We start from the raw sequence: 11,665 nt of genomic DNA on the forward strand, positions 1-11,665 counted from the left end.
CACCATCCAGAAATGCAGAGGTCTCCGTGCCTTTCAAGCCTTGCTCCCCATCTTACCGTAGCATAGCCAGCTTCAATACCTGTGTTTGGCTGCCATAATGACTGCCCTATGTCAGAAAAAAGGACATTTTGCAGGGCATCTGTTAGTGCACTTCGTAATTGATCATCACTGCAGTTACATGTCAAGCAGCATTTTTTTTTTCACAAGGGTAACTCTAAAGGAAGGGGAACATGCTTTTCTTTGTATCCCCTATTTACCCAGTTTTTTCAATTACAGGTTTTGGAGACAGGGCCTCAAGCATGACCACCTAAAACTTAAATATGCCCCAGTTATGGACAATGAAGGCTTTAGTTTAGGTCAGTATAGTCCAAACATGAAGATAATGTGAGTCAGAAGAACTGAAGTTAATGTTCTAACTTCACATGCACTGCACAGAAATTTAGGACAGTGTTTCAGTAGGAGACAAACATGCCTCCTCTTCTTCTAACAATACTACCTTCCGTCTGGAGAGAGATATCATGGACCTTAGGACAGTTAAAGAAATTCTAACAAAAATGCGCAAGGCAAGAAAAGCAAACGGGATTACAATCTGCATAAGATGGAAAATTGCTGTGCTAAATTCACTTAATAAGCATGTTAGAAAGAAGACCCCAAGGCTTACACAGGGGTAGAGAGCCAGCTTGGCAAACATGAAGGCATGCTCCTTGCCACCATATCTAGCAAAAGGATGCAAAGTTTCCCTTTCATGGAGGAGGGCTGTAGTCCATATTGCAAACTGAAATATGCTGGCAAAGAAAGTGATAACACAGCTGACCTGAATGGCTTCTATTTCATTGTGAGACTTCTCTGCAAACTCACTGGTCAGCTGGTAAGCTAGTGGAAGCCCACCAATGAAAGCCAATGAAAGTATGTTAAGCAGTCCCATTAATCGTGTAGCTTTTGTAACGTAAAGGAAAAGTGAGTGATGGACAAACCACAGGAGACCGATGGTTACAAATGAGCCAAAGTAGGCAAGGTAGTTTGGCCCATATTCACTTAAAGCTTCAAGAAGGCTGCCATGGAATTTCTTCTCAACTTCTCTGGGATCAGGGACGTTGTCTTCACTGTGGAGAAAAAACTTATTTTACTTTGCATAGTACTGTTAGAAAAACACATCTGGAGCAAAACTGAACTACATTGTTTAACTTTGAGCAAGTAGAGAACAACAGGCATCCACTTCATATTTCCCAATTTGTAACTTAGAAACAGCATTTCGAATAACAGCTCTGCAAATAAATTAGATCTGAAAGGAAGTCCCAGTCTAAGATGGCATTTCTTTAGGTTCATGTAGTAAAGTTGCCACAGTGACTAAACATCTGTTTTTGATAAAAGCCTTTTATCTGAAAACATGACTAAGCAAAATTGAAGTTTTGTTCAAGAGTCTCTACTCCAACACACATCACAAAGACTTATGATCACTACTGCCGAAATGTGGGCATTAGAATTATCTTTTCTTTGTGTTTAGTATTTTTCCAGAAAATCCTACCTAAGGTAACCACTGCAAGTTTTAGAAGGCAAAGACAATGTTTGGTTAATTTTATTTCCTAAAATAATACGTATCATCAAAAGTTAGTATTGTATTTAATAACACAAAGTGTAAGAGGCAACACTAAGCCTTACCATATATCCAAAATAAGCAGGGTTGCTACAATAGCATAGACTCCGTCACTGAATCCTTCAACTCGTTCCTTACTCAGAGGCTCACTGAGGTAAAAAGTGAAGGTTTCTAAGCTATGGTGTTCCTCCTCTTCATCTCTATGACCTGGAAACAAATTCACGACAAAATCAGATAGTATAAAATAGGTATTTAAACAACCTACTGTGACCTCCCTTTCTTTTTCTCCCCACCTGCCAAAATCTTTCTGTAGGAAGAAGAGTGTCATTCATCCACACAGGTCAGTCACTCCACTTTTTTGGCAGCTGTGCCTTTCCCTGAAGTTCATGTTCCTTCAGGGACAAAAAAGCCCTATCCTTTAAACTGTATGGTAGACCATTTCCACTAAGCGAATAATGACTCAAAAACTGTAATTGAACAAAACATTTGAGCTAAACAAATCGCAAAGCCCTAATAGCTGTAGGTCCTCTAGCATGGGATTAAAAACTCATTGAAAGATGCATTGGGACATCAAATGACCTTCTTTAAAATAAATCCAATCTTTGGACAAAAGGTGGGGATGGACTCCGAACTGGCCAATTAGCCAAGCTGCACCTCTTCAGGAGTATGGACTGGATGAAGAAAAAGTCTCCAGCTCCCAGAGGAAGCTAGGAAAGAAACTGAATGAAAAGCAAGTATAACCACAACCCGGTCAATAGAGCACTAATTTAAGTTAGTTAGCCATACAAGAGGGTGAGACGTACACAGATAGGACCTGACTGCAAACCACAGCGCCGCCATTGTAATAGACACAAACAATGTTCCTGTTTCTGGCTCTTGAGAGTCTGGCTTTAGCTGTTTCACAGCATTTCTGCCTGTCTAATATTGCTGCCACATGAGGGAGTCGAAATTATATTCCTATTTGTAATGTACACAGACTTCTGCTGGGCTGAACAACAGCAGAAGCACAAAGGTGTTACTCTTCTGACTCACTTGGGAGTGCCAGTTCAAAAGACATGATACGTTCAGTGCGTCTGTGGTCAGTTCATATTGCTCTCAAAAAGGGGCACTCCACTTTTTGGCTGAGTAGATTGCATGATACCACCTTCTTTATTTTAGCACTGGCAACCTCCTCAGCACAGTTTAAGAGCAGTTCTGGCTGTTGGTGTGGTAGTGCAATTGTTAGTGCTGACACAAGGAGGGCAGAAAGAATGTAAGCAAGGAGTGTGAGGCAAGGAAGCATTTATTTAAGCTGACTTAAGCCAAGTGTGAAGGCATACCTTTAGACCACAGCAGTTAGATTAATGAGATGTTATATCTTAAATAATTAACTACCCTGAAAACATTTAATTTATAGGTGTTCTTCTTGCCAGTTTTAAAATCTGAGATCATAAAGTATTGCCGGAAGAAAGTGATACAAGCATAGAGCTTGCTTCCTGTTTTCTTCAATCTCCATGACCCCCTTTTAGGACAGAAAAGGTTTAGATGGCCTGCAGCTGTCATTCATGTACTTGTGTGTGTGTACATGCATGTGCATATTCAGGACAAACCAGACAAGTTTTGCATTCAGAAATGCTCTTTGAATGTGTTGTGCCTTACACAAACGTAGTCACAAATTAGGGTAAATGAGGGAGCAAGAGAGAAACTGACTGGATGAAGCAGACACTTCAGTAAACCCCCAAATCACTATGTTCGAAGTCTGAAACTGGAAGTAGAACTAAACCTACTTCATTTCAGGCTGTCTGGATAACATGTTGGCAACCTAATAATATATGTGTACAAACACCCATGATTATTGTTACTCACCAACAATCTTAGTTTTACACCACGTAATGAATCGAGTGAGGTGCGGAAAAACGATTACGAGCCCAAGAAGTACATAAGACTATGGAAAGAAAGTGAATACAGTTTAGATTTTATTATCAAAATATAAATTACCTTCCAAGTTTAATAGGAAACTATTGCTCCCAATCTTCAGGTATAGTCACATTCAGAAAAACAAATCTCAACTTTATTACATGGAAAAGGCTCATGTGAAATGCACATGCACCTCCTGAATTTTGCACGTGCAACCTGAAACTGCTTTTTGGTAGCTAATTTAGTACCAGAATGAAGCAAGCTAAAACAAGAAGGGAAATAATTCTGCTAACAAAATGTAGTAATGACTTCATTGGAAGTTGGAGAACTATCCCATCTGATCCTTATGAGTCACTTCCAACTTGAGATACTCTGTGATTCTATGATTCTACTACTTATGTCCCAAAGACACCTCAGTGGGTCCTGAGTGATACACAGGCTTTGCACAAGAGCAACTTGGAGACTCTTTTCACTGTTACTAATATTAAAAAGAAAATACACAGAAAGAGGAAAACGTATTTTTAATTAAAATTAGGCCTTTTCACATTTGGACTCCTAACTGTCCTTTTTATCAACAGCAACCCTATTCCTCCCAAATTTGGGTATTATTTAAACACTGCTAATTCCCTTGGGATCTTTCTCAAAATTCTTCTAAATCCAGCTTTTCCTAAAGAATAAGACAGAGGAAAGGAAGCTCAGGATACATCCAAAAACTAGATTTCAGTTCCAAGCGAGAGTTCTGGGAAAGATAAAAGCTATTAATAAGTAGGAGCATCTCACTGTAATTTACAAAGATGGCAGAGAAGGCAGCTGTGTAAGAGCAGGCCTTAGCCAAAAACATTTGTTTTGAAATGCAGGTTGGCTAACTATTCTGCTTATTCCTGTTTGCTGTTGTACCTGTTTGCTCTTACACCCTGAGTTAGTGCAGCAGTTATATTTACTTGTCGTCAGTTTGTGCAATATGATATTTATTTCACATAACCTTACACATTATCTCACCTATTTCTGATAAGCAAGATGCTAAGATACAGTTTAGAAGACCCGCTTTGAATTAATGAAGCATTAAAAAAGAAAAAAAAAAGTAAAAAAATCAGGCAGAGCAAGTAAGGCTAATACTGTAGCAGAATATTTCATGGATCAAATAATTACGGATTGGTGTCTGTAAACTGAACACCTCCAACAGAAAATAGCAGCCATGATTACAGCACCACAGAACTGGCATATTTAAGTTGGCTTAAGTCTGCAACTTTAACATGGACATAATTATTTTAATACACAGTCCTAAATACTACTAGTATAGACTGCTGCATCAAAGTTTTCAGTTAACTGGGAGAACTTACCAATGGAATAAAGAAAAAAGAGCAGATGGCTGCTAAAAAGCATAAAATCGGTCCTCTTAGGATAATCTTTAAGATATGACGTTTATAGAAATTCTGATTTTCAGACACCTGTATCTGTTGATTCAGTAAGTGTGGGTGATAGAAGCCATATGCTACTATCACAGCCTGCAAGGAGAAGAGCATTACTGATGTTACTACATACAAGTATATGCAGTTTATCAAATGTAAAACTATAAATTGACAAATTCCAAACCACTCCCAAACTTATTCTTCACTCCCACATGGAGGGCTGATCTTAGAAACTCTGAGATTTCACTATACCCTACATGTCAAGAATTTTTCTCCTCTAAAAATCCATGTGATGACCATGGATTTTTATGAAGTGGAATAAAGATCTCCATAATAAGGAACATAAAGTGACAAGGACTGAGGCTGAAAACCCATGTTCACTCAGCTATTACTGCATGGCTCAGTAAGAACCTCAACAGGAAAAGTCAACTGCTATTTGCCCAAGAAATTTTAAAGAGTGGGAAAGGAATTATTATTTTGTAGACTCTGAGATCAGCTGATTTAGTTACATAAATCAGCTTCACAAGGCAATACAAACTTTCATCAAATATACAGATACTATATTATTACAAAAGACACAGCTTTGAAAAATAATGCTATGCTAACAAAAAAACCCACTTAGCAATTCCCCATAGTTAATAAACATAATTTTAGTTCTACCCAAAAAAATCTATTTAAAAGTGAACATGTAAATAGATAGCTGCAATACCTGTATAAGGCCAATGACAACAGCACAGACACTGAACAGGAAAATGCCAAAAGGTACCTCTGGAAAGGAAGCCATTAAGGAAAACTAGGAAAAAAAAAAAAAAAAAGGAGTGCAACTAGATAAAATATTTAAGAAGCAATGTAGGAATAACCATAGAGAAACAGAAGCACTCTTCATTCAATACTGAAACTCATAACCTAAACAGTATGTTGCATTTCAACATAATTCCATTAAGTGCAATTTCTAGCCACAAACACATGCAGATATCCCAACCAAAGACACCTAGAGAGGTGGCTTTGCTTTCATGTTGATACTGCAAAACCTGAACCTTTCTGACACTGTCTCAGTAATAACTACAGACTGGCTTGTAGCTGATTTTAATGTTTAACAGTGGCTTCAGTGGAAAAAAAGGTTATAGTTGTGAAAATTCCTGGTACTAGGGTACCTTTTTGAACCTTTTAATCTCTCTACCTCCATGGCTCCTTGTTGTATTAATTTATGCAGTTTCATTAAAGGAGGGGCGAAAGCATGGTTTAGTACCAGCATAACATTGACAACTTTCCAAAAATTACTTCAGCTTCAAGGCAAAGTAAAAAAACTTATGTTCTGTTGCTGACAGAGGTAGTTTTACTGACCACAGCTTTATTCTTTGCAGACTAACATTTATATACATATAACACAAAACATAGATATATTCACAGAGAACAGGTGCCTCTCATATAAATCTTTTCTACACATATAATATAAATCAAGATGCATTTTAATCAACTGTTTTGTTCTGCTAATATGGAATTCAGTTGCAAATATTCTTGCCAGGTCTAAAGGTTATCTGACCAGAAATTGTGCAGAACATCAGATTTGCAGATTTAAAGATGAATGAATGGCTGCAAGAATCAACCTTGCTGTCAAGTCAAAAATGATACCAAAAACTCTGTCTAGGTTACAAAAGGAAAATGTTGTATCATCTGAAGAGGAGTTTGAAACACAGCTTTACTTCCCTTACAAAATGCAAAATTACAATCAGACAACTTTGACATTTTCCAACACAGATGCTTTTTCAACAAGAAATCGCAGGAAACTATGACTTCCCATGATTATCATTTACCCATTTTCTGCTTGGTCTATAACATGCAGTAACTGTAGATTATAACATGTCCTCATGAATTTAAAAAAGTAAGGCTTAACTATTACAATGGATTCAGGGTTTATACAACAATAACACTTTCCTGCATTTCTGAGTACTTTGGTAAAGTCACTCCAAATAAATCAAGAAAAAAACCCTGTAAGTTAAACATATGTCAAATTTTAGAAAAGTACTTACTGTGTATGGCAAGAAAGTTATGATCATCATACATGCCTAAGAAAGAAAAAAGTGTACTGAAACACTAGGCAAAATACAAAGCAAGGAATTTCCTCATTAAAGATACATCCAGAGAACGCAACACAAACAGATCAAATATGCATGCTGTGTTATGAAAAACACCACATTTCTGAAGTTGCTGAGCTTTGTCTGTAAAAAATCGATAGTTCTGTAGACATCTTCCATGTTTGCTATATAATCTGTATGGTCTTATTTTAGAAAACCCTACAGTTTTGTTACCAATACCACAGGTGAAAGTTTTGCTATGGTTCTTAACAGACTTCTTTGTAAACTAGCAATGCCAAAAGTACCACACATCCTAAAGAGGAGTTTCTGATCTGTCAAAAACATTCATCTCAGATCACAAATACTACATACATTAGGAAGCCAAATTTAAAAAAAAAAAAATAAATCTCAAACACAAAGAAATGCTTTGAAAGCAACATTAGATAAGAATTACGTGCCTTATGCTTGTCCTCTGACATAATTTCCTGTAGTGTTATCTCATGGAGTTTAAACTCGGTATTGTTATTAAGAAAATTAAATTAACTGTGTGGTTGCACACTGTCAAGAAAACCAAACTTTAAAGAATATAAAGTTCTAGATGAAAGCAAGAATATGTTCACCATTGCAGCATTCCCATTACAACTACCAGTAACCAAGACATTACAGGGTAGCTTGTAAAAAGAAAATAAACAAACAAACAAAACCCAAAACATACTCAAGTAAATGGAGAAGTTTCAAGAGATAAGATTTAGGCACGCATAAAGCTCAAAACACTGATTTAGAGATTGGTCTCTCAGTGGTAGTTTTTGAAAGATTACATAATCCTGTTTCAGATAAGCTTCTGAATTGCTTCTGAGCAACCTAACAGAGAAATGACTGAAAACTGTAATTCAAACCTACCACTAAGATTTTTTTTTTTCCACAAAAGACATAGCATTTCATTTTCTTAAGCCTGGAGGACAGTTACTTCAACTGGACACAGATGAACAATTAGAAGCTTTTGCCATAGGTGCTTCTTCACTTTTCTCAGATGAACTTCAGACTAACCTGCTGAAGAGCTTCTTTTGGCTTATAGTAAAACTTGTGGAAGTTAAAAGCAAGTTAGTTATCTTTCAGTCATCTGGCAAGGAGGAATTCGAACTCTTTACATCTTCCCAACTTGGAAATTTGGCTGAGTTATGCTATTTAAATTAGAAACTTCTGGATATGTACATACAGACTTATGAAAAAGTGACCTGTGCATGCTAGTTAAACGCCCAGTGTGTCTGACTTGACTCACCAGATTTAGAAGAGCAAGGACATCATCTATAAGCTCTATCACCTGAAACAACCTGTCAAGGCAAGATGAGACATCATGAACAAGCCAGCTCCCAAAATATGTTTTACAACACTGTATACCATTGTACATATATAGGGGAACCTGATATGCTTTGCTCCAGAATTTACATGTAGTCCAAAACTCTAGCTCAAGCATGGAAGTAATTTTTTAGAATGATCTGAAAACTTTGTTTCTATTTGAAGGGCAAGTGGCATATGATGTAGCAAACTGGCTTCCCCCCTACTCTGTCCTTCCTCTACACCTGAAATTATGCATTTACTTTGAAGTAAATTTCACTGTTGTTAACAGTCAATTCATCTGTGAAGAAGTGATCCTGATGTCAGTTCTAACCCAAGTTACGTATCAAAACCCTAACAAAGCAGTGAGTGACAAATGGATAAAATTCCTTGGAAAATGGAAGATGGGGGGGTGATTCAGGTGCAGGAGTTAAGAATTATTTTCTGGAGAACTTGCAGTTCACTGTAAGATGAAATGCAGCCAAGCCACAGGGCAGGCTACTGGTGTGCTTTCTCCCACTGCAGTTTTTTCAAGAATATCTTTTATCTTTTGCCACCTGACACACCTGGGACAGGACAGCCAGCAAACTGCTGGTGAGCCACACAAGGCTTGGGAGCCTCAGGACATCCATCATTAGCTGTCAATTAATCACTTACTTCAACACAGGCAAGGCTCAGAACTGGAGACTGATAGCCTGTGCTCACTGCTCAACCAAATGCTTTTGAAGCATGAACAAAGGCAGACTTTCACCAGCATGCACTGTTCACTGCTCACACAAGAACATGAGTGAGCCTATTTGATACTCTGATGCCAAAGTAAAAATACAGGCACCAGACTGACTTGTAGCTTGTCAGACGAAGCAGTGATGCATAGGGATGCGAGACCTGCAGTAGCACTGCGCAAATCTTCCAGAGCAGATTCAGATGTTCAGAGTCCGCTCAGAGTCTCAGATTTTTCTGTCTCACATTGCCATGTGAAGAACTACTATTCTGATTTTCTCTGAGTTTCACTTTGGAGAACAGAGGCAAATTCATGATGTTAGGGCCAAAGTATTTTCAGAATTTTAAGGTTTAAAATTATTTCTCCTGAAGATGCAGCATAGTTTTTATTGCACAAAGAAGAAAAGCTTTTCTTCTGAACTGCCCACATCTCATTAATGAAATTCCTGCTTCACAGAAGTGTCTCTTAGACTTAATAGAACCAATCACCCTCCAGAAAACCCCAAACTATGCAAAGAGTATGCCTCAGCATTTACTTATGCAAGCAAAGAAAAGCAGTGCGATAAAAGCACTGATGAAAAGTATCAGCTTCAAGTATTGAATTACAGGTTACACACCTCTGTTAGAATGCAGGCAATTCACTTACTTAAGAATATAGTAACATTTGTAAATTTTGAAATTCAAACAAAAACCACCCTCATTCCAATATGACATGTGCACATCAATTGCTTTTTAACTACCAAGACAGAGGCAGGTGGTGGTGTTCACAGCTCTATAAAATGCAGCATCTGCAATACTGCAATTTATTTTGCAAGCAGCATTGCTGAGAACTGAGAAAGACAAGTTTTGGGCCAGCTGTACTAATAGCAGTTCATCTATTCGTGTAGCACAGAAGTTACAAAGTTGTGCTTTTTCAGCGTAATTAGAAATTGAATTCCATCCAGAATATGAAGTAAATTGAAGAGCAATTCTAATTTAATATATATATATTGCTTGGTTTTGTTTGTATCACTGTGTCAGGGGTGTAAGAGTACAGTCCTTCACTGCTTAGGGTAGCATTTCTTTACAAGTATTTTTTTTATGTTATCCAACAAAAGAGAATTCAGAAATGTATCAGACACATGGTTACTTCCTGTCCTTTTAAACAACTGTTTTTTGGGGGTTAAACACTCTGTTTGTACCTTACATGAGCTGCCCATGCCACTGTGACTATTAAGAAGGTCATTAAGTAGACTGCAATTTTTGCTAGAAGAAGTTGCTGAACACTTTCACCTAGTTTCTGAAACAGAAAGTGAAACACAGAGATGGAGAAAGGAAAGTTAAATGTTACATTGTGACATTATTAGCAATATCTGCAAATAAGGAAACACATGCAGCCATGTAACAGATTTTTTGAAAATGCCTGCCAAGAATGCAGTTCTCTTCCATCTTTTTACTACCATGCAGAGAAACTGGTTTCCTAGACACTTGTAAGTGTGCTGAAATGCATAGTTAGTGGAATATGAGGTACCAACACATCTCTCCAATCTGTAAAAGGGTTTCCCAATGCTCTGTTCACTTTGTGATTCATTTATACACTCTCTCATCACTGCTACTGTAATAACAGATTTCAGGGGAGGGCTGGCCACAAAATGCCTCTTATATTTTCTTAGCTCAGACTTCTGGAGAAGAAGCAGGTTTTCATATGATGATTGCTAACAATGAGGAAGGCGAGGGCTTAACCACAACAAATTTTTCATGTACCACCACAATGGCTTAAATAGACTCCTGGCATATTTGCAGTGTTATGGTTTGTACCTGAGTTTTCTTAACTAAATGAGACAGAACATTTGCATCATTTGGGTTTTAAGAGCACGAAAAAAAAAAAAAAAAAAAAATCCTTATTAAAAAGAACCCACTCATCTACCAAATGATTAATTTATACCTCCTAACATTCTTGTTTCTTTGAGAAGTTTGTTTTCTGTAGTCTTCTTTTTCCACCTTTGCTTATTCTGGTTACATTTACTATTAACTTGATTTAAAACCCAGCATTCAGTTTGCACTATTTAAGCAGCTTCCCTAAGTGCTGATGTATTACCAAAAAGAGCAGATGCTTTCTCAAAGATGCTTTGGTCAGATGAGCAATCCATTTTTCATACAAAAGTAACTGGACAAAATCTTGGCCTAAAATACACAGCTCATTCAGGTTTTATATCACAACCTCTGCAGATTACACAGATCTTGAGTATTTAAGTTCTTCACCCCAAGTTCAACAGCTCTTTCCCCTAGGGGAAATTTCTGTTGGCTTTAATGTTACTTGAAATGAACCTGAAATGAAGTGGGGGTGCTAAATTAGGATGTTACATATACTTGAAAAGTCAGAAGATAATAAAAGACAAATGATACCTGATCAGGATGTATTTTTGTGTGAGCCACAGGCAAAATCTGAAACAACAAAACCTTATCAGTACATGACACTCTTTTCCTTACTGAGAGCTTTATTAAAACCCAACAGACTGCAGGTGCCCGCAGACTCTGGATCACGAACCTGCCAAGAGCCCGCAGTTCTGTAAGGCAGAACCGCTTTTCGCCGCAGAGGTACAACGCTGTCCCCGCCACCCCACACATACACCCCAGACCCTGCACTGCGGCCGGGG

General features: G+C 37.7%; 1 protein-coding gene across 1 annotated transcript; it reads right to left on the reverse strand.

The window, feature by feature from the left end:
- Window positions 1-316: 316 nt before the first annotated feature.
- On the reverse strand, window positions 317-11,447 carry TMEM175 (transmembrane protein 175). The gene is made up of 9 exons (XM_010016606.1): window positions 11,415-11,447; window positions 10,211-10,308; window positions 8,254-8,305; window positions 6,930-6,965; window positions 5,609-5,692; window positions 4,831-4,995; window positions 3,440-3,518; window positions 1,660-1,801; window positions 317-1,103 (listed from the first exon to the last, which is right to left on the reverse strand). The coding sequence occupies exons 2-9, from the start codon at window positions 10,252-10,254 to the stop codon at window positions 440-442; spliced, it is 1,266 nt and encodes a 421-aa protein (XP_010014908.1). The 5' UTR covers window positions 10,255-10,308; window positions 11,415-11,447; the 3' UTR covers window positions 317-439.
- Window positions 11,448-11,665: the final 218 nt, after the last annotated feature.

The sequence above is a fragment of the Nestor notabilis genome, unplaced genomic scaffold (assembly GCF_000696875.1).
Source record: "Nestor notabilis isolate BGI_N333 unplaced genomic scaffold, ASM69687v1 Scaffold30806, whole genome shotgun sequence".
Classification (NCBI taxonomy): domain Eukaryota; kingdom Metazoa; phylum Chordata; class Aves; order Psittaciformes; family Psittacidae; genus Nestor; species Nestor notabilis.